At 38.1% G+C, this 24,214-nt stretch overlaps 2 protein-coding genes and 1 long non-coding RNA gene across 12 annotated transcripts in view; 2 read left to right on the forward strand and 1 right to left on the reverse strand.

Annotated features, from left to right (window-relative positions):
- The window catches only part of LOC106878525 (GRAM domain-containing protein 4), a 182,881-nt gene extending 179,933 nt beyond the window's left edge, over positions 1-2,948 (forward strand). For all 7 annotated transcript variants that reach the window (XM_052971959.2, XM_052971961.2, XM_052971962.2 and 4 more), the window contains one exon: positions 1,283-2,948. In XM_052971959.2, coding sequence (XP_052827919.1) covers positions 1,283-1,534 — 252 coding nt within the window. In that variant the 3' untranslated portion in view covers positions 1,535-2,948. The remainder of the gene's footprint in view (positions 1-1,282) is intronic.
- Positions 1-18,125, reverse strand: part of LOC106877906 (uncharacterized) — a 93,006-nt gene extending 74,881 nt beyond the window's left edge. For both annotated transcript variants that reach the window (XR_016243743.1, XR_016243742.1), the window contains exons 1-5: positions 17,988-18,125; positions 15,868-15,987; positions 13,077-13,141; positions 8,285-8,384; positions 1,714-1,911 (exon numbers count right to left, since the gene is read on the reverse strand). This is a non-coding gene — a long non-coding RNA (uncharacterized LOC106877906). The remainder of the gene's footprint in view (positions 1-1,713; positions 1,912-8,284; positions 8,385-13,076; positions 13,142-15,867; positions 15,988-17,987) is intronic.
- The window catches only part of LOC106877905 (equilibrative nucleoside transporter 3), a 46,656-nt gene continuing 39,054 nt past the window's right edge, over positions 16,613-24,214 (forward strand). Inside the window, exons 1-2 of one of the 3 annotated variants that reach the window (XM_089360497.1) lie at positions 16,613-16,745; positions 17,037-17,191. The gene's annotated coding sequence lies outside the window, so the exon portion shown is untranslated. Of the gene's footprint in view, positions 16,746-17,036; positions 17,192-18,113; positions 18,165-24,214 lie in introns of those variants that run through there. The other 2 variants (XM_089360496.1, XM_014926956.3) reach the window with 2 other exon arrangements.

Here is a 24,214-nt window from a genome sequence, read left to right on the forward strand (position 1 = left end):
ATATATATATATATATATATATATATATATATATATATATATATATATATATATATATATATATATATATATATATATATATATATATATATATATATATATATATATATATATATATATATATATATATATATATATATATATATATATATATATATATATATATATATATATATATATATATATATACATACACACACACATATATATATATATATATATATATATATATATATATATATATATATATATACACATGCCTATATACCCACTTTTCTTCATTCACACTCTTTTACTTTTCCTCTGACAAAGGACTAGTGTCCAAAATGTTAAAACTCTTTTTCTTTTTAAGTACTAAATTAATACAATATTTGTTAACACTTGTCCCACCTCCTTTTTCTTTTTTGTTCATTGCCTTCACTAAATGTGTGTGTGTGTGTGTGTGTGTGTGTGTGTGTGTGTGTGTGTGTGTGTGTGAGTGACATTTATTATAAAAAGTTAACCACTTGATTTATGAAATTTCTGATATTCTTATAATGCCTTTTAAGTATGGTTTTCTTCTCTTTTCTCGTGTTCACCTTGTTCTGTTATCTAATGACTTTCATTTATTCTAATAGCATTTTACTGCAATTAACTCTCTCTCTGTTATAGCATGCTATAACAATTAACACAAGATGTGGTGCATGTAAAACACAACTAAAATTTAATTGGATTATTTTGAATTAATGTTGTCACATGTGTAAAGGTTCTAATTCATATTTATTAATTTGTGTCACACACACACACAGAGTTTTTTTTGTTCTTGTCTGTAGCTATGTGTATTATGATATAAACTTTTGTATAGTCTCAGAAGAATTCTATGTACATGTATATACGTGTGTGTATATGAATGTACATATGCTTATTTGCACGCAAATACACTCATAAATATGTCTGTGTGTGTGTGCAAAGATGCATGTATTTATGCATGTATGTGGATACATGTGTGTGTATATATATATATATATAACTATCTAAATATCTGTCTCTCTCTCTCTCACATATATATATATATATATATATATATATATATATATATATGTGTGTGTGTGTGTGTGTGTGTATTCATACCTACATATACACACACATCATTATTACATCACATCATTTCAAGCTTTTGTATTCATATGAAGGTTTTCTTATGTGAATCTGTTTCTGCATTTAGCATCACATTGTTACACCTTTTCATTATTTTCATGAGAATTTCACCCAAATTGAAACACATTTTTTTTTTAAATTTCAGCCTTACATTTTCGGTGCCTTATTGAATCGAGAAGAATGCTACCAAAGTATACACACAGCAGGTTCTGCAGGCGGCTGGGCCTGTCCGGAACCATCTTCTGGATCCATTTCATCTTCGTCTTCCTCACCAGTGTCATCAGCAATATCCCAACCAAAGTCTTCTCCACACAAAAGACATATCCAGCGGAGTCAAACATTAAGATTTGATGAAAATGTTGCTTATGCTATTTCAGACAATGATAATCACTGCTGATGTCATCATGACAAACATTTCAAAAACAAAATCCCTTTTTTTTATTATTATAAAAAGTTGTGGGTGATGGTCAGGAATGGATATACATACAGAATTCATCTTAAACAAAAGTTATTCATCAAAATATTAACGTCATCTTTGGAGTTAAAGAGTTTTTTTTTTAAAAAGCAAATACTTACTGCATCGACAGAATCGCTAGAGCTTCGAGCAAATCGCTTTGTGGTATTTAGTTATGTCCCTTTATGTTCTGAGTTCCAATCCCACCAAGGTCATCTTTGCTGTTTATCCTTCCAGGGTCGATAAGATATAGTACCAGTCTTGTACTGGGGCTAAATATAATCAATTATGCCCACTCCTTGAGAATTATGACCTTGTGCCTATGTTTGAAACAAAAAGAAAAACAAAAATCAATATTTACATTACATTCTCTGTTTGATCTCCAATCATCACCAGGTGTCTTACTCCTGAACATGTACATAATACGAGCCCGAGTTTGAACTGGGAACTTTTATTTTTAAACTAAGGATTATGATGCTCTTATCCACTAGGCTGCTGAATCTGTTCTGCTATTATATATTTATGCTATAAATGACGATGATCAGATATCAAACTGATGAGTTATCAACTGATCTTATATTAAACTGATGTGATATCAACTGATCAGATATTAACTGATCACATATCAAACTGATCAGATATCAATTTGGTCTGCTACTATATACGTATACTATAATATGACACCTGATGACAATTGGATATCAAACTGTTCAGATATCAACTGATTGAATATCAATCTGGTCCGCTACTATATACATATCCTGATGATGATGATCGGATATTTCCTGAGTGGATATCAACAATTGAATACCAGTCTTGTCTGTTATTTTATGTGTGTGTGTGTGTGTGTGTCCTGTAATACAACACCTGATGACAATCAGATATCAAACTGATTGAAACATAATATAGATGTAAATATGTTGTTTTTTTTAATATTGCTGTCCAAAGATGGGGTTAAAAATAAGAAGTCTGTTACCTTAAACAACAACTTTTGGCTAAGCTATTTGTTTGTTTGTTTTTTTAGGTTTTTATTTGTTTATTTTAATTTCATACACATATATTTGTTTATACATACATGCAGCAAACAACATTTTCATACGAGAAATTCAAAAATCAAAATAAAACAAAAATAAATTAATTAAAAAATAAAAAATAAAGACAATATATATGAAGAGTAAAACAAATAAAAGAAAAGATAAACATGTGTTTACATGCTTAATATCAAATATGCATATAATTATAAATATTTTTTAATGAAAAACAAAAAGAACAAAAGACTCACTGAAATCAAATTCTATGTTGTATCAATCAGTAAAAAAAAAAAGAAAATGAAAACAAGAAAAAAAAAAGCAAATTACATGGTATTTATGTCGTAATCTGAATTTAGATCAAGTTTTGTATTTATTGTGTATATTTCATTCAGTTATTTGTATTGTCATCATCATCATCATCACTAATTATGATGATTGGTGGTAAGGCTCCAAACAGGCAAAATTTTTTTAGCTTACCAAATGAAATGCTGAGTGGCATTTCGTCCATCATTTCATTCTCAGTTCAAATCCAACCCAAGGTTGATAAGAACCAAGTGAGTTGCTGGGGTCGCTGTAATTCCACTTAAGCTCTCCCCTGAACTTACCAGCCTTCTGCCAAAAATTGACATTCTCACTGGTGGGACAGAATTGCCAGAATGTCAGACGAAATGCTTCTCCATCTTTACGTTCTGTGTTCAGATTCTGCTGAGGCCTACTTTACTTTTCATCCTTTTGGTGGGAAGAATGGGAACAGAATAAGTACCAGTTAAGCACTGGGGTCAAAGTAATTGACTAACCCCTCCCCCCATGATTTCAGGCCTTGTGAAACTATACGTTTTATTATTATTATTATCATCATCATCATATGGATTGGCAGAATCATTAGAGAGCTTTGCATCTCTTCTGGTTCTTTACATTTTGAGTTCAAATCTTGTGAGGGTCAACTTTGCTTTTTTTATTCTTTTGGTAAAAAAAAGTACCTGCTGACCTTGCGCCAAAAATCAGACACCACCACCATCATCGTCATTACAAACATTATCTATAATGTTATTCTATTTGCTACTGCAGTCATGTGTTCAAGCATTATGCTTTAAATGACCTCAAGTATGGAACCAAGTCAAAAACACAATCAAAATCTTTAACATGATGAAACAAGTTTGAATGTTATGCTTTTAACAATCTGCACTCTGGAATAAAATCGAAAGCGGAAATTTTTAACATACTAAAACAAAGAAGTTTAAAAGCATTTACGAAACATGAAATTCCAACAGACTCCCAAAAGTAATAATTATTATCATTATAGACGTTGCACAGTATACAATATCATGAGGTTGTCGATTGAAGATATTGTGTCTAGCGGGGGTTTGTACAGTTTGTCAAGTCACAACAAGGACCTCAGACAGACAATACTTTATGCATTACGCGTGCAGTTCCAAGAAAAGCCGACTTTTGCAATACACCTAGATTGTAGGGTATTTCTAAAGTTTTCAGATGTTTTTTCTCATATTGGCTGGTATTGAACCCAATGCTTCCATGACAATAGAGATAACCTTTATGTAAGACTCTCATAGCTGCCACATCTTAGCGATCTCAATTCTCAGCTCTCCATATTCATCAACCTTTTCTCTTTCTTTCATGATGATATGTTGATCTCCTGCCACTGCCGCGTCAATTATTAGGCACTCTTGTTTGTCCCTCCTAAAGGTTACTATATCTGGCCTTTGGTGCACTAATACCTTTTCTGTATGGAAGAGGATTTTTACCTTCCCCTTTTTCCAGTGTACCAAGAACCCGTAACCTCATATCCATACTTATGGCATAGTAGCCAGTGGAGATTTTGGGCTACCTTGTCATGTCTACACTTGTACTCTTTCTGCGCAAGACTTTCACAAGCACTAACAATATGAGTCACACTTTCGAACCCCTTCCCACACATTAATTATAATTTCGTCTCCCTTCCCACAAATTGATAACATTATTATTATCATTATTGTTATTTAGATATTATTTGGTTCAGTCTCATTGCATGGCACATTAGGCACGTCTCTTCTAGTCTCAGACCAACTAAAGCTTTGTAAGTGGACGAGGAAGAAAGAAACTCTGAAAGAACCCTTTAGTGTGTGTGTATATATCATCATCATCGTTTAACGTCCGCTTTCCATGCTAGCATGGGTTGGACGATTTGACTGAGGACTGGCGAAACCGGATGGCAACACCAGGCTCCAATCTAATTTGGCAGAGTTTCTACAGCTGGATGCCCTTCCTAACGCCAACCACTCAGAGAGTGTAGTGGGTGCTTTTATGTGTCACCCGCACGAAAACGGCCACGCTCGAAATTGTGTCTTTTATGTACCACCCGCACAAGAGCCAGTCCAGGGGCACTGGCAACGATGTTATTTGGCTTGCCGGGTCTTCTCACGCACAGCACATTTCCAAAGGTCTCGGTCAGTAGTCATCGCCTCGGTGAGGCCCAATGTACGAAGGTCTTGCCTCACCACCTCAGCCCAGGTCTTCCTGGGCCTACATCTTCCACGGGTTCCCTCAACTGTTAGGGTGTGGCACGTTTTCACGCAGCTATCCTCATCCATTCTCACCACATGTCCATACCAGCGCAATCGTCTCTCTTGCACACCACAACTGATGCTTCTAATGTTCAGCTTTTCTCTCAAGATACTTACACTCTGACGGGTATTCACATTGACATTACACATCCAACGGAGCATACTGGCTTCATTCCTTGCGAGCTTACGTATGTCCTCAGCAGTTACAGCCCATGTTTCACTGCCATGTAGCATGGCTGTTCGTACGCATGTGTCATACAGTCTGCCTTTTACTCTGAGTGAGAGTCCCTTTGTCACCAGCAGGGGTAAGAGCTCTCTAAACTTTGCCCAGGCTATTCTTATTCTAGCAGCTACACTTTCAGTGCACCCACCCCCACTACTAACTTGGTCGCCCAGATAGCGGAAGCTATCGACTACCTCTAGTTTTTCACCCTGGAATGAAATAGAAGTTGTTTCCTGTTTGTTTACAGTCTTTATTGCACCTGAACATCTGCCACAAACAAAAACTAACTTCCTAGTTAACCTGCCTTTGATGTTGCTGCATCTCTTATGTGTCCATAGCTTGCACCGGGTACATCTTATAGAGTTACTACCTACTCCTTTTCTACATACTGAGCAGGGCCATCTACCTGAAGGGGTTTGTGTTTTATCTACCTTCCTACTTATTAGGATTTTGGTTTTAGCTAGGTTGACTCTAAGGCCCTTCAATTCTAGACCTTGCTTCCACACCTGAAACTTCTCCTCTAGTTCTGATAGTGACTCCGCAATTAGGGCAAGGTCATCAGCATAGAGGAGCTCCCAGGGGCAACCTGTCTTGAACTCCTCTGTGATTGCCTGGAGGACTATGATAAATAAGAGGAGGCTGAGGACGGAACCTTGGTGGACCCCTACCTCTACCCGGAATTCATTGCTGTACTCATTTCCAACCCTCACCTTACTGGCAGCATCTCTGTACATGGCTCGCACAGCTCTCACTCACCATTCTTCTATCCCAAGTTTCCTCATTGACCACCAGATAAGGGATCGGGGGACCCTGTCAAAGGCTTTCTCCATGTCAACGAAAGCCAGGTACAGAGGTTTATCCTTAGCTAGGTATTTCTCCTGCAGCTGTCTCACTAGAAATAAGGCATCAGTAGTGCTTTTACCTGGCACGAACCCAAACTGCATCTCATCTAAATTGATTCGCTCCCTAATTAGTTGGGCTATGACCCTCTCTGTAACTTTCATAACCTGATCTAACAGCTTGATGCCTCTGTAATTATTTGTATCTAAAGCGTCACCTTTACCTTTGTAGCAGTTTACTATGGTGCTGCTACACCAGTCATTGGGTATGACTCCTTCATGTATCACCTGGTTCGTAATACGGGTGACTAGGCTATAGCCAACACTGCCAGATATTTTGAGCATCTCTGCAGTGATTCCTGATGGGCCGGGGGCTTTCCCGGTCTTCATACTCTTAATTGCTTTATCTACCCTGGTACTATCAACTCGGATAGCTGGTCCCTCTATTGGGTCGACATACGGCAGGCAGGCAGGCTCTCTCTCTCTCTCTCTCTCTATATATATATATATAAGTGATAGGCTTGCCTCGATCCTTCAGGGGTAGTCTGAAGCATCCAAGCAACCTGGGGATGTTTAAATCCAGAGGCACTCCTGGGGATCACCTGTACGGGTACTGTCTTGGGCAGAGGGCATCCAGAGGCAGGTAATTTACTGCTTAAACTGTAGTTTATAATTATATTTATGTGGAGAATGGAGCAACAAATACAAGAAAAAGCAATACTGTTGGACTAGTTAGCCCCTGTTTTATTACGTGGAGGTTATGTATTGAGTCATTGTGGAGGTTGAGGTTACGTAAATGACTATTGCATAACATACACAATGACTCACTACATAACCTCCACGTAATAAAACAGCGGCTAACTAGTCCAACAGTATTGCTTTTTCTTGTATTTGTTGCTCCATTCTCCACATAAATATATATATATATATATATATATATATATATATCATCACCATCAGTTTAACATCTGCTTTCTATGCTGGCTTAAGTTGGATGGTTTGACTGGAGCTGGCCAAGCGGAAGACTGCACCAAACTCCTGTGTCTGTTTTGGCAGAGTTTTTATAGTTGGATGCCCTTCCTAACACCAAGCAAACCACAGAATGACACAAGCACAGGCGAGGTAAGTTTTGGAATTGTCTTTACAGCTGGATGCGCTTCCAAATGCCAATCACTTTACAGTGTGGACTGAATCGTTTTTTACATGGTACTGGTTCTGGCAGGGTCACCAAGTAACTTTGAAGACAAAGAATCTTTGAGAGGAGAGAGTGGGGTATTGGAGGAGGAGGAGGAGGAGGTGATCTTGTGTCATATAATGAAAGGTTAGAATGTGACAAAGAGACAGAGACAGGTGTCTTGCTGAGGAGGCACATGGTTACCCAGCCAGAGAGAGAGAGGGAGGGATCAAGAATGAGGACAGAAACAGGTGTGCTGTTGTAAAGGAGATACATGGTTATCCAGCCAGAGGGAAGAGCAAGAAGGGAGAGAGAGTGGGAAACAGCAAGAGAGAGAGCAGGCGAGAGAAGGTGGAGGAGTGCCAGGGTAGACTCACAAGGTACGAAGATCAGAATATAAATGGGATGACAGAGTGGGAGAGAGAGAGATGGTAGCAAGTGCCAGAACAGATCTTCAAGCTATGGAGGTCCTAATACAAGTGGCAGTGCATTGCCTAAGAAGTGTGAGTAGGGAGTGGGGTACCATGGAGAATAGCCAATCACATACAAACAAGCTTTCATTCTGAGAAAGAGACCTTTTGTTGCTCTCTCAACTTCCTCCATCCTATTCTTATTCTAGAAACAATACTTTCTCAGTATCCACTCCCAATGCTAGTTTGGTCACCTAGGTAACAGAAACTACCTAAAACCTCAAGAGATCCTCCTGGGCATTTGAGAGAGTCTTTGTTCCTGCACATCTCCCACATGTGAAGAAGACTTTATCGTCTTATGTATTTTTAGCTTACACTGGTTGCAATGAATGGAATTACTTCCAACTGCTTTACTACATACAGAGCAGTCATTTACTTGATGAAAAGAGTCTTACCTGCTTTCTTGCTAACAACAATTTTGGTATTTGCTAGGTTAACTTTAAGGCCCTTTGAGTCCAGGTTTTGCTTCCGTGCCTGGAATTTCTGCTACAGATTCTGCAATAAGAGCGAGATCATCAGCATACAGTAGTTTCTACAGGCGTCCAATTTCAAATTCCTCTGTTATCGCCTGGAGGACTATGGTTAATAAAAGTGGAGACTCTCCTTCTCTCATGCATTTTCCACATTTAATAACCTTTTATAGTGGCACTTCCACGCATCTTACTAAGTGCAAGCATACCGTTATACATTTGCACACATTTCTCACCCACCACATCTCTTTGCAATCCTAAACACTTCACACCTCTACAACATTAGTAGACCTCTTACCTTCTGTTTTTTGGGGTTTTTTTTTTTTTTTGCTAAGTAAACCTGTCGCCTAACTTCCCCTCTGGCTACTTGATATAATTCTCTGTTTTCACCGTTTTTCCAATCTTTCCAGGCCTGTCTCTTTGCTTTTTAGCACCGTCTTCTTCCTTCTTCCAGCACCATGTCACTCTCAGCCTCTGCACCAGCCACAGATTTGGCTTGTAGCTCTCAGTAGATTGTCCTTCAGGAACTTCCAATTGTCCTTTAAGGTGTATGTCCCTAATTCCTCTATTCTTTTGTCAGAGGCTTCCATTAGAATATCTCTAAACTTTTGTTAGTTTGCTGGGTCTTTGAGCTTCCATAATCTTCTTTTCCAGAATGGTTTATTTCTCTGAGTCTTTCTAGCTCTAATTCTGAAGTCACTAACTAGCAACCTATGTTGGGTTGTACACTCTTCACCTGGGAAAGACTTCACATTTACAAGCATCTGCTTATCTCATTGCCTGACATGGGGGTAATCAAATCTGGCTTGTATACCTACCAGACTGATAAGTGATTAGGAGGCTGGTTTTCTGAAAATTGGTCTTTCTGGTCATCAGCCAGCCCCGACTGTGGAGCATAGGCAGAGATAACTTGTAACTGTTAATTTATCTCACCTTAATTACCCTATCACATAATCTGACTACCTCAATTACCTTATCTATCCACTTTTCTGCTAAGAGTATGCCTACACCCCCTACTCCATCACTCTATATATGAATATATAGAGAAGAACCTATACACACACACACATATATATAGTAGAATAATAAAATAAGTTCTTGGTACAATATAATATATTTGGAAAAGTGAGTAGAGATGGCATACACTGCACTGAAAGATGTGTAGAATAGTTGGTGGAGGTTTGCTTTTCATGGGTCCACAAATGAGATTTGAGCCCAGCAAAAGAAAGGCAGGCATCGTCTGTCACAAACTCTGCACACAAAAAGGTCATTGTGATTCACCTTCTCGATCGTAACATTCTTCCTTAAATCTTTTTTTGAGTTTTGCAAGTGTTATCCTGGCCTCTTCAAATGTTTTCACTCCACTCCACACTTTTGCTCACCATCCAACTCGATCCAAAGCAAGGGTTTCTATGTCTTCCTGATCCATTCCAAGTGACTTCATAGTAGTCCTTATGCCATCCATAAACCTGTTTTTTTAGGTTAACACCAATAGCAGTTCCCCTCTGCAAGCTCACCATAAAACAGCAGCTGTTTGGGTGTGTGTTCATCTGCCATTCGAACAATATGGCCACACCATCTCATTTGGTTTAACAAAATCATAGCTTTAACTGAGGTGATGCCTGCAGATGCAAGGACATCTGTGTTTGGAGTAAAAGAACTCCATTTAATGTTTAAAATGCGATGAAGGCATTTTTGGTGGAATTGTTCTAACAATTTAAAATGTCTTTCATAACATGTGCATGTTTCACAAGAATACAACAGGGATGGTAAGACAAATGATTTGTAAAGAGCCAGCTTTGTATTGTTATTTATATGTACTGACCGAGACCTTTGGAAATGTGCTGTGCGTGAGAAGACCCGGCAACCCAAGTGAGATCGTTGCCAGTGCCCCTGGACTGGCTCTTGTGCGGGTGGCACATAAGATGCACCATTTCGAGCGTGGCTGTTGCCAGTACTGCCTGACTGCCCTTCGTGCGGGTGACACGTAAAAGCACCCACTACACTCTCTGAGTGGTTGGCGTTAGGAAGGGCATCCAGCCGTAGAAACTCTGCCAAATTAGATTGGAGCCTGGTGTTGCCATCCGGTTTCACCAGTCCTCAGTCAAATCGTCCAACCCATGCTAGCATGGAAAGCAGACGTTAAACGATGATGATGATGTCGCATGACTCCAAGCCTCCAAATGCTTTTGCTGCCCTTAGAATCCAGTAGGAGAGTCCATCATGTATACATACATACATGTATACATTCATACATATATGTATGCATTCATGCATATATACCAAGGTAGTACCTGCCTATGCAACATGACATTACAAAACCAAATATACAGTGTCATTTATTCGAGGCTGTCCTTGAATAAATGTAGAGAATCCCCCCGTTACTGAAAACATACACAAATTCCAGCACAAGGCACACTGGTGAAACACTCCTGTCAAATGTAAACATAATAGGTCGTTATGACTGTTTGAGTTGAACAAGAAAAAGTGTGTACCATCATAGAGGTCAGCTGTTCTGCTGATGTGAATCTCTCTTTGGAAATCAAAGAGAGAGAAGATAGCTATGGACCTCCAGCTTCTCTACTTGGATTACAAATTTACATTTATAGCAATAGTATTTGGAGCACTTGATTTTATGTGTAAATGCCTAACTGTCAGTCAGGATAAGCTTAAATTTTCAGAAAAAGAAATCAACCAACTGACTTACACATTACAAATACAATCTGTAATCGGAATGGTAAAGCTATGCAAGACTTTTCTCAGGTTTAAAATGTGATGTCATTTTTATTATCTACATTTCAAAGATGGAACTTTGTATCTTTAATAGAAACCAGCTCCTTCTTCAGAAGGAGAATTTAAATGAATAAATACAGAAAAGACATACATATATACAAGTTTAGGTTAATACCTGTAATTATTTGGGCACTAGAAGTCTGTTTATTCCAACTGTAAAATGCAAGACTAGTAATAACGTAAACAAAAATCAAGATGCCTTGTGAATATTCTTATGAGTTCCAGAACTTTGGATTCTATTGGTTAGCGATCGCCACAACACCACCCCCACCACTGCACTAAAAGAATCAACAACAAAGTCTCCTTCTAGGCTTGGGTGTTCTTTTGGATTGTCTAGAGTTGTCCAGTTCATACTCTGGCACAAGCGGTTTGGTTTTAGATCGAAGTGGTCTGGTCAGTTTCTGAGTCTGTAGCATTTTCTCCAGCATTTCCATCGGATGACCTTGTTTATTTCTGTGGAAGAGCGTAGGCTCGAAGCATTAAAGACTTTTTCAATGAAATTCTCCAAAAAGAGAAAACCCTTTCTGGGCAAAACAGACTTATCTCCCTTTCACCAATTTCAGTTGTGTCTGAAAAGTGTTGTGTCTTGTGTTCACTGGTCAGTAAGCAAGATCAGAAAGGAGAAAGCTGATTTGAAGACCACAGATCCGAGTCTTCTCTCATGAGGGAACCAATTAAACACTTCACATTTTGAATTTAATAAGGCCTCTTTGATCAAGCTACCTTTTTAGGACCCTTGCTCTCTTGACCAAGTAAAGTTTGCATTGTCTGCTTCCACTGAGGTCCAGATTGTTCCAGGAGCTTCCATTTAAACCTGTATGATGGTCTCATATGTAGTTGGCCAAAGATGTAACGTTTCACCATTCTACGATCCTAAAAGAGGACCTGTGGTGATTTAGTCACAGTTTTAAAAGGGTCTTCCATTGGTCCAACATATTTCTGTCCTAATGTCCTAATGTCGGTGGTGCCGCTATCCCTGGCATTGCTACTGCAGCAGACATTAGAGCTTCTCTTAATGACAGACACCACTTCTACTTTTTAGACCACAACCTCAAAGATGCATTGACTACCTACAATGTATTGTTCACTCTTAAACCCTACATGAGCATTCTGTCTCTGCGCAGGATCTAGGGGCTTTCACAAAATTTTTACACTTGGCTCACAGCTGAATGAGATCCTGAAGCTGTGCCAATTACATACTCATCCCTATCTATGGGAATGCATGGAATGCTTATCCACTAATCTAAGGAGAATCCTTTCTACGCTGGTTTCGATGGTGAGGGAGGAGGTTGCACACACCACAATGGCAATTTCGTTTGTGGATGTCAGGTCTCAGTATAAAGGGGAGGCAGTCCTTGAACCCACTGGCTGTCAAAGCCTTACAAAAAAAAAAAGGAGGCGCAGCATCAAGAATGTCTTTACTCGAGGACAGATTCAAAATCTGATGCCCTTCATAAACACAATAGGCGAGTGGCAGGAGGCTGCGTTGATTTACGTCAGCCTTTGTGCACACACACACACACACACACACACATATATATTGGTGCAGGAATGGCTATGTGGTAAGAAGTTTGTTTCCCAACCACATGGCTCCAGATTTAGTACCATGATGTGACACCTTGGGCAAGTGTTTCTACTATAGTCACAGGCCGATCAAAGCCTTGTGAGTGGATTTGGTAGATGGAAACTAAAAGAAGCCCGTCATCTGTGTATATGTATGTATGTGTGTGTCCATGTTTGTCCCCCCATCACCACTTGACAACCAATGTTGATGTGTTTATGTTCCCGTAACAGCAGTTTGGCAAATCAGACCTACAGAATAAGTACTGGAATCCATTTGTTTGACTAAAATTCTTCAAAGTGGTGCTCCAGCATGGCTGCAGTCTCGTGACTAAAACAAGTAAAAGACGGAAGATATACATACGTGTGCGAGCTCTGCGTGTGGTCATTCGGTCATTGGGGACAATAATCAACAGGCCATCCAGTTTTCTATTAAAAGAAAAAAAATAATTTTTTAAATAGAATTATTTATAAAAAACAAGTCATAGAAACTTGTTGATAAGTTTTTATATTTCAAAATATGATGCAAAGTTTAAATTGCAATGAAATGTCAGGAGAATGGATGGACTAACAGACGAGCCTCTTCTGTCACATGAGATAAAAGTACACATCATCTTGCCTTGTATGTGCTAAATCAACTTGCTAGAAACAACAACCAAATACCCCTTCTCAAATCACGCTACGAGCTTAGAAGAGACTGAAATAAAGACATGGTGGTCATGACTAGAATGCCTTTTTTGATCGAAAGTTAGCTTGAGTAAGACCGGGAGAGCTTTGATATGCTAGAAATAGCAGCTAAATTCCCCTCAAACATACCTTCAATTAAAAGAGGTCAGTAAGATACAGCAGATCTCAAAATTGTAAATACTAGTTTCCTTGCCTATATATATATATAATCATCATCATCATCGTTTAAGGTCCGCTTTCCATGCTAGCATGGGTTGGACGATTTGACAGAGGACTGGCGAACCAGATGGCTGCACCAGGCTCCAATCTGATCTGGCAGAGTTTCTACAGCTGGATGCCCTTCCTAACGCCAACCACTCCGAGAGTGTAGTGGGTGCTTTTACGTGCCACCGGCACAAGGGCCAGCCAGGCAGTACTTGCAATGACCACACTCAAAATGGTGTTTTTTTACATGCCACCTGCACAGGAGTCCAGCGGCACTGGCAACAACCTCGCTCGAATGTTTTTTCACATGCCACTGGCACAAGTGCCAGTAAGGCGATGATGGTAATGATCACATTCAAATGGTGTTATTTATGTGCCACTGGCACAGAAGCCAGACAGCTACTGTGGCAATGATCACGCTCGGACAGTGCTGTTAGTGCTCCACTGGCACAGGTGCCAGTCATCAAATATGGTTCAATTACGATTTAGATTTCACCCCAACAAGTCTTTGCAAGCAGAGTTTAGTGTCCAATGAAGGAAAGGTAAGAATAAGTGAGCTGGCTACACTTCTGGCAGAGGCCACAGATTATGCTCTCACTTGGCTTGTTGGGTCTTCTCACATACTACCTATTTCCAAAGGTCCCGGTCACTAGTCATTGCCTTGGTAAAGCCTAAAGTTCGAAGGTCATGCTTCACCATCTCATCCCAGGTCTTCTTGGGTCTACCTCTCCTACAGGTTCCCTCAACTGTTAGGGAGTGGCACTTTTTCACACAGCTATCCACATCCATTCTCGCCACATGACCATACCAGCGAAATCGTCTCTCTTGCACACCACTACTGACGCTTCTTATGTTCAGCTTTTCTCTCAAGATACTTACACTCTGATGGGTATGCACATTTACATTACACATCCAGCGGAGTATACTGGCTTCATTCCTTGCGAGCTTACGCATGTCCTCAGCAGTCACGGCCCATGTTTCACTGCCATGTAGCATGGCTGTTTGTACACATGCATCATACAGTCTGCCTTTTACTCTGAGTGAGAGGCCCTTTGTCACCAGCAGAGGTAGGAGCTCTCTGAACTTTGCCCAGGCTATTCTTATTCTGGCAGCTACACTTTCAGTGCACCCTCCCCTGCTACTGACTTGGTCACCTAGGTAACGGAAGCTATCAACTAGTTGTAGTTTTTCTCCCTGGAATGTGGCAGAAGTTGTTTTCTGCACTTTTTCATCCACGAAGGATGAAGTTGAGTTGAGACTGAGTCTCAAAGTGACAGTCGTCATTGTAGAGCCTGTGCAGACCGAGAAATTGGGAGTAAGGGATGGAGAACTAGGTGTGGATAGGGTGGGAGGAGTGTGAGTCGGTGTATTTGTAGGGGATGGAGGTTGTGAGAGCAGAGTGGTGTATGTTAACTGAAATGTTGAGAAATGCAATGGAAGTGTTGGAAATAGAGCAGGAGGATTCGAGGGGAGGATGGAAGGATTGGACAAAAAAGAGGAAGGAGTCTAGTTGTCCATGGGAGAGTGAGGTAGCACCAATTCAGTCATCAATATAACGAGTCTATAGTTTGAGAGTGGAACCAGTGAGTTGTGTGAATATTTGGGCCTCAACGTAGCCAACAAAGAGGTTCACATAGTTGGGGCCTATTCTTGTGGGTAAAAATCCCCCACGAACAAGAAGCAGTTGAGGGAGTAAGGAGCCGATATTCTCCGCCATCATCACAACAAGAAGAACCTGATACGGTTTTAGCTGAAGAATGGACAAAAATTCCTTTGGAAACAATTCAAACTTTGTATGAGTCCACACCTCGTAGAATTGATGCTGTAGTTACTACCAAAGGTGGTGCTACCCCAGATTAAAATAAATTTGTTTGAAATTTGAAGCTGTTGCCATTATTTTGTACAACTCCTGTGTATATATATATATATATATATATATATATATATTTTTTTTTTATTATATGTATTTATTTTCTCCTAGTAATAAATAACTCGGTTATAATGTCTTACGTTTAAGCTGGTTCCCATACATTTCCCTGAGGAGAAGTTTACATTTTTAACATCACCGATTCCTATGGATCGCATAAATTGTAATTCTTCGAAACATATGTCGGAATAAAAGTATGCAGTTATAGTATGCATTTACTCCATTCTTTAAATTTATATATATATTATATAAAGGGTCATGGGTAAGGCCAAAACAATGTGAAGTGAACGCTAGGTAAATCACAAGAAAACAAATATGTGAATTAATGTGGACTTACCTTGTATTCAATATTTCAGGGTTATGACCCCATTTTCAAGAAATTGACGAATGTTGTCATTAATTCACATATTTGTTTGCTTGTGATTTACTTCGCCTTGTTTTGGCCTCACCCACGATCCTGTAAACGATATATTCTACATAATGCTTCATAGTAATTATTCTATATATATATATATATATATATATATACATATACATAGATATATATATATATATATATATATAAATAAATAAATAAAAAAGGGGTTTGTATGATAGTGTATAGAGGAATATATTATTTAAAAGAGTTCCAACTCTGTCTGTTTTTTATGGAATATATAATATAAATAGTAAAATGAAATGAAGTATTGAATGTCTTATTGGATATATGAAATATTGAGTATTAAATATATAAGGACTAGTATACTTTCCTGCCTCATGGCAGTCTGACAGATGTACTGTCTATTTATATTATATATTCCATATCCTATATCCCACATTAATTTTATAAGAATATAAATAAAACATAAAAAACAGTTGGAACTCTTAAATAATATATATATATATATATATATATATATATATCTAGGCATAACTACAGGGTTTTACCCACCAGACTTTGGGAGGTCATAACTTTCAGAAAAATGAATATTTTTAAATGAAATTTTCTATGCATATAGTATTTACTATGTAGAATCCGAATATACAAAAATTTATACAAAAAAACAGAAAAAGTACACAAATATATTTTACATACCTGTCGTATACGTCGGTTTTGTTTATAATAACATAAGTTTAGTCACTGTTTCAGTACGTGTTTGTGTTCTTCATTGCTCTTATGTGAAACTTGTATTAGTTAAAAAATGTTTGTTTAAACAAAACCGACGTATACGACAGGTATGTAAAATATATTTGTGTACTTTTTCTGTTTATTCTTAATCTTCGTGTTTTTGCAAGATTGAACAAAAAAGTTTCGGAAAGCTAACATTTTAAAATTCTTCGGGAAGCGACACTGTGATAGTTTCTATATTTAACCGTGCGTGTATATTCCTATTTTTGCTCCTGTTCTCTTCTACTTCTCTACTAGAAACGTTTACTTTGGAATTTACTTCTATTGAGAAAAAAAAATCGTGTGAATTGTTATTTTGAACGAAAGTTTTCTTATGACGGCTTCTCTTCACTGTCTAGAAATCTACGGATGCACATACGCACATAACAGAGAAAAATGAAACAAATATGGACGACTTGCTCCGAAACACCACCGAGAGGGGAACGCTTCTCAAAAATAACCTGCAGTTGTTTCCTTCAAAATTCCTACATGCTTGAAATGTACATACATCAAGGTATATTTGTAAAAAATTTCACGAAAAAATATTTATTTTCCTGGAAGTTAAGAAGAATTTAAGTGGACTCTGTTGGAATTTCCGAAAATTGTCCCCCACCCCCATTCCAAAACACTTTCACCGGGAATTTTTGTATATTCGGATTCTACATAGTAAATACTATATGCATAGAAAATTTCATTAAAAAATATTCATTTTTCTGAAAGTTATGACCTCCCAAAATCTGGGGTGTAAAACTGGCATAACTACAGTAAAACCCTGTAGTTATGCCAAACTGGAGTTATGCCAAACTTCGAAGGAAAGTAAAAATAAGAAAATTAGGGAAAGTGAGTGTGGAAACTCTTTTCTATCTTTATAGTAGGTGGGAGAAGAATCTTAATCTACGATGCTTAAAACATACATAGCCAAAAAAGATACGTAAATTTTTGAAAAATCTTAAATTCAAGTGTTTAAAGCATGAATATGAAGAATGAACAATTACACGAAGATAGAGAGAGGGCCCGAATATCCATTCCTCTCACTAATTTGTTATCAATGATGCACACCTGAAGAAATTACGGTTTGGGGCACGCTAGATAATTTCCGACTCTATTCTACAGGAATGCACGAAATGTAGTTATTCTATAGGAATTACTTTGTATAATTACTTAGAATATGTTATCTGCTGACGAAACTGTAGCTTCTACCAACCAACAACAGTTAACTGACGGTAGAAATGAAGCTTCTTTTTTTTTTTTAACTCTCAATAAAGAAGACAAAAGTGATAATAATAAATATATAGAACAGCTGTAATTACCAGGCGTGTATAAACATTCGGTGAGCCAACGCACATGCTCGTCGTCCCTCGCTAGACTTCCGTTTAATGACATTAGAACGAATTAATGCAGCCCTTTTAGACGCAATTAGTGTTTACAGGACATGTGACATGTCAATTACCCGCTTCACGCGCACCACATGATTTTATTTATGTCTTGTAAGTACGATCTGTGTTTTTGATAATTTTCTTTTAATTTTCAATGTGATTTCGATTTTATATTATTTACGATGAAAATAGTTTCATCGATTCATCATTATATATTTAAAAAAAGAAAAACCATTTGTGTTTGATTTACATTAATCGCTTTTTTTCGTTTTTTGTAATCTCTCAACGATAAAATGACAAATAGAAAATCTAGTTATGTAATTGTTTATAATTTAGTTACTAAACCGTAATTGTTTATGAGACGTGGGTGATTAAGCGATAATATTGACCCCCTTCCGTTCCAGGACTTGGCTAATATTTTATTTTAGCGATTTCGGTGGGATGAAAGATAAAGTTAATATCGGCAAAATTTGAATTCGGAACGTAAAGGTCCTCAACAAATACCACAAGACAATTGAAGTATTATTCTTTGTCATTTTGTTGCGTGTGTGTGAGCAAAAAAAATCCAATTTTGACATACCTCTCTTAATTCCAAAAGACCCTCAACCACAACATCTTGGGTTTTATGTTCGTTATGAAACATTAGGAGAGTAAACACTTTCATTTCACTTCTTGTCTTAGGACGGAGGGGGGAGGAGGGTTTAGTTTATTTATTTATTTGAAAAATTGAAATTTTACATAATTTTTTTTTCTCAGAATTATATTCTACGTATTTCGCCAAGAAAAAAAAATTTATGTGAAAATTTAAGAAATTTAGGTGTGAGGGGAGGGACTTAGATTTTGCAATGTAGATTTTTTTTTTTTTTTTGCCGATTCGGAATCTCCGCACTCGATATGTTGGGTTCCTGTAAAAAAAAAAAAAAAACTCCCAAAGGGGGTGCGGTCCAATTGTCTTTACCTCTGCCCTTTACGTTTATAAACACATAAGTAGACAGACTCGTACATATATGGGGGCTGATGCAGTTTTTTTCCCCCCAATGTTTTAGATGACGGAGATTCCGAATATGCAAGAAACCACGTTTTCAAACTTTTAAATTCAATAAACATAAAGATATGTGTATAAAGAGATAAATAGACATGAGGGTCTTCCTGGGGCTAAAGACAACAGTAAGACCGTCTTCTTTTATAGGACTGCCACATTTAGCTGACAAATATATTTTATAAATAAACAGACAAGGATAGATAGATAGACAGATAAATAAATAAATGGATGAAAAAGTTCGAAATTTAAAATTGCGAGACGGGGTGAAATTTGAGCCCCTTATTAAACTTTATAACATTAATTATTAAACATTAATGTTTGTTTCTTATAAACTGGTGTTTATTTAATTTACATTAAGTTGCTATTTACGATTATTTAAAGCAAACACAGACACAAATTCTTTTCACTTAAATATATATTTGTCTGTATTTAATTTAGAGTTGCTTAAGTTCATCAATTTGCTCCCATTTAAGTAAAACAAAATCAAAAATTGTAATGGGGAGACAGGTGAGGGGGGGTGAAATTAAAAACAATTTTTTTTTTCTTTGCATATTCTTAATCTTCCGATATCTAAAACACAGGAATCTGAAAAAAAAATTTTTTAATGCATTTTTCAAGGAGAGGTTTGAGTACACATAGATTTAGGGAGAAGCACATACACGCAAAATAACTCCTCAGTTCGTAACATAGTAAATTATACTGAAAATCATTAAGTGCCAATTTGAAATAGGAAAGAGCTTGTTAGTGGGCCTCAATTAGCGAGGATTCCCCAGAACCCCCGACTTTTCAATACAATGTGATGAATTGCTTTTTTCTTGTTCTCTTTCTCGGTATTACAACCCTTATCGAAAGAATACCCCTGGCTAAACTTCGTATATTGACTTCTACAGTTATACAGGGTGGCCACAAAGTCTGGGTACATGGGGATTAACACATACTTTAAGAAACTATTATTTCTTATATTTAATTGTTTATGTTATGGTTTTATTTACTCCATGTATAAAGTGGAAAAATTATATTTAAATCACTAATTTTAGTAGAGATAACGGGCTCTCTGTGACATCGCTGATTGTACGGTCCAGTATTGTACGTCAGATGGATTGATTACGATTTTGACTTAATGGTCATTATCTTTTAGTGTTATAATATATATAAGCGTTCCTATACAGTAGCGTCGTCAATTATCTAGTGCGCCAACAGTCATAATTTCTTTGGATGTGTATGTTTTAAGCATTGTAGGATACGATTCTGTTAAAAAGAAGAAAAAAAGCAGTCGAGAGAGGAGTTTACCCTCTCCTTTTTTCGTAAGTTCACAGACTTTCGGGCAGGGCAGGGTGGGGGGGGGGGGGGGGCTTATGCTCCACTCACTCCATTCTGTACTAAGATTTGGAGCAAGAACACACGGAAATGAAAAGTGTCTCTGAAGAGGTGAGACAGATGTGTGACGAAAGATTTCCGGACAATGGACAGGAGTCGAAATAATAAAAATAATAAAATGATAGTAATAAACGAGTGAAGAAAAGAAATTACACACACACATGTGTGTGTGTATATATATATATATATATATATATATATATATATATACAGTGCGTGTGTTTATTTGGCAAAAAAAAAAAATAATAATCAATAAAATGACCTTCCCGAAGTACGCCAATATCTGTTCCAACACACGATTTTCCATCAAGAATCTTGCAAAACGAATTGATAAACTTTTTTTGTTTTTCTTTTTGAAAAATCGTAACCGAAAATACTTAAAACACATAAATTTGAATAAAATTTCCGACTCTATTTTATAGGAACGCCATGTCATATATTGGGGATGCATGGTCTGAGAGTGTAGCTGCTAGAATAAGAATAGTCTGGGTAAAGTTGAAGGAGCTCCTACCTCTGCTGGCAACTAAGGGCCTCTCGCTCGGGATGAAAGGTAGACTGTATGATGCATGTGTGCGAACTGCCGTGAAACATGAGCCATGACTGCTGAGGACATGCGTAAGCTTGCAAGGAACGAAGCTAGTATGATGTGTTGGATGTATAATGTCAGTGTGCATACATGACAGAGTGTGAGCACCCTGAGAGAAAAGCATCAAATGTGGTGTGCAAGAGAGACGACTGCGCTGGTATGGTCATGTGATGTGTATGGATGAGGAGAGCTGTGTGAGGAAGTTCCACACCCTAACTATGGAAGGAACCTATGGAAGAGGTAGACCCAGAAAGACATAGGATGAAGTGGTGAAACATGACCTTTGAATGTTGGGCCTCACAGAGGCAATGATAGGAGACTGGTACCTTTGGAGATATGCTGTGATTGAGAAGACCCGGCAACTAAAGTGAGATCGCAGCCATGGCTGATGCCAGTGTTGCATGTCTGGCCCATTTTAAAAGTACCCTTGATGCATCGGCCGATATGATATGCTTGAGAAGACGTTAAGTAAAACCAAAATCACAGTTGTGGCCAGTGCCCCCTGATTGGTTCCCGTGCCAGTGGCACATAAAAAGCACCATCTGTTTTATTTAAGAGAGACCAAGTATTCGTAGGTTTCTGTGCAGATCTGTTGTTATGTAACCCAAGGCATCCCCATGGTAATAGAAACAAATCAAAATCTATAACCTGGATTTAAGAGGTGTAAGTTTCTCATCAGTTCTTCAAAGTTCTCCTTTTCTCCCATTCTTGAAGCAACAGACACATCTGCTGGGTAGCTGATCTTTACAACCCCGAGAATATAAAGGCTATAACAATGGCGACGAGGATTTAGACAACTTGCAAGGAATTAAACTCTATGACAAATTAACTACTTACAAGTTTTGTTGTGTGAAGTCTGGAGAACCAATGGCTGCACCAGGCTCCAATCTGACCAGGCAATGTTTCTACAGCTGGATGCCCTTCCTAACGCCAACCACTCCGAGAGTGCAGTGGGTGCTTTTTACATGCCACCAGCACAGGAGCCAGTCAGGTTTGCCTGGCATTGATCACATTTGGATAGTGCTTTTTACATACTACCGGCCCGGAGGCCAGTCCGGGGGCACTGGCATCAGCCATGTTCGGATGGTGCTGTTTACATGCCACCGGCACAATAGCCAATCAGTGGGTACTGGTATCAGTCACATTTGGTTGGTGCTTTTTACATGCCACCAGCATGAAGCCAGTTAGGTGGACCTGACATCGACCACGTTTGGATGGAGCTTTTTACGTGCCATTAGCAAGGGAGCCAATCAGGGGGCACTGGCCAAAGCTATGATATTGGTTTTACTTGACTCCACAAGTCTTCTCAAGCATATCATATCGCCCAACGCATCAGTAGTATTCTTAACAGGGCTGGACGTGCATGGCTGCAATTTCACTTTAGTTGCCGGGTCTTCTCAATCTCAGCATACCTCCAAAGGTCTCGGTTACTTGTCATTGCCTCTGTGAAGCCCAATGTTCGAAGGTCATGCTCCACCCCATCATCCCATGTCTTCCTGGGTCTACCTCTTCTACAGGTCACTTCTACAGTTAGGGAGTGGCACTCCCTCACACAGCTGTCTTCATTCATACGTAACACATGGCCATACCAGCGCAGTCACCTCTCTTGCACACCATATTTGATGCTTCTTATGTCCAACTTTTCTCTCAGGGCATTTACACTCTGTCGTGTATGCACACTGACATTACACAGCCACTGGATCATACTACCTTCATTTCTCTCAAGCCTACGCATGTCCTCAGTATTCATGGCCCATGTTTTACTGCCATGTAGCCTGGCAGAGCAACCATCCCCAGTACAGACTTGGTCGCCTACTACTTCGAGTTTCTTCCCCTGGCATGTGTGGAATCTGTTTTCTGTACATCTTCAGTGTTTATTGCCTCAATGCATCTGCCGCACACAAAAACTACTTTCCCAGTTAGCCTTCCTTTGATATTACTGCACTTTTATGTGTCCATATCTTACACTGGGTACATCGTATGGAGTTTCTACCTATGCTTTTTCTACAGATCGAGCAGGGCCATCTACCTGAAGGGGAGTGTGATCTGACAGCCTACCTACTTACTAAGACTTTGGTTTTCGCTTGGTTAACCCTAAGGCCCTTCGATTCTAGACCTTATATATATGCAATGCCCGTATATACACTCATACTTACACATATATGTGTACACAGTGGAAAGAAAAAAGCCAGCAAATAGCTGGTATCAGTTTAGAGCATTGAATTTATATGTTTAAACATAATTGCTGAGTTGTTAAAATAGAGTTAACTGTTAACTCTATTGTAAGAACTCATTAAATATTCTTTCCATATATTGTACAAATACTTGCTTAGTGATGGACCACTTTCAGCTCTTCATTGCTACGTAGCTACAACATCTCTTTGTGTTTTAGTCTTAATTCACGTCAGTTTTAGGTGGTAAGTCCACCTGAGCATTTACTGTGTATACTACATTATGTCAGTAGATGCCATTTTACCTGAACTCTATGTATTTATGTCTGTATGTATCCACTGGAGACTATTGGAAATCAATGCCTGTCTGTATACAGCTGGTGTCACTGTGAAATGACTTTGAGGAGATATCTGCAGTGACCTTGGAAACAAAATTAGTTGAACTTGTTCAAAAGGAGAACATGTTTAGAAGAGAATGCCAACTGCTTATGCACAGAATGTCTATATATCTGGTGCATTTAAATGGTTTCCTAAATAAACACATATATATATATATATATATATATATATATATATATATATATATATATATATTTCGTTTTTGGATTTGGTTTGCAAGATTCTTTATGTGAGTTCATGTGTTGAAGCATATTCTGCTGTGTCTGCAGAGAGTCATTCTCTTTTAGTGCCTTATAATTTAACACACTCACAGATAAAATTTCTACTTATTTTTTATTTTTCTAAAATTTTCGTTGCATCTTGCCACCTTTTCAATACTTTTGACTCTTGAAAGGGTTGCAAGATGCAACGAAAATTTTTAAAAAATGAAAAAGAAATAAGTGGAAGTTTTACCGGGGAGTCTGTTAGATTATAAGACACTAAAAGAGAATGACTCTCTCCAGACATAACAGTATATATATATATATATATATATATATATATATATACTAGCTGATGTATCTGGTAATTCCCGGGAAAGCGGGGC

Source organism: Octopus bimaculoides, chromosome 11 (assembly GCF_046866305.1).
Source record: "Octopus bimaculoides isolate indiv1 chromosome 11, ASM4686630v1, whole genome shotgun sequence".
In the NCBI taxonomy this organism is placed as follows: domain Eukaryota; kingdom Metazoa; phylum Mollusca; class Cephalopoda; order Octopoda; family Octopodidae; genus Octopus; species Octopus bimaculoides.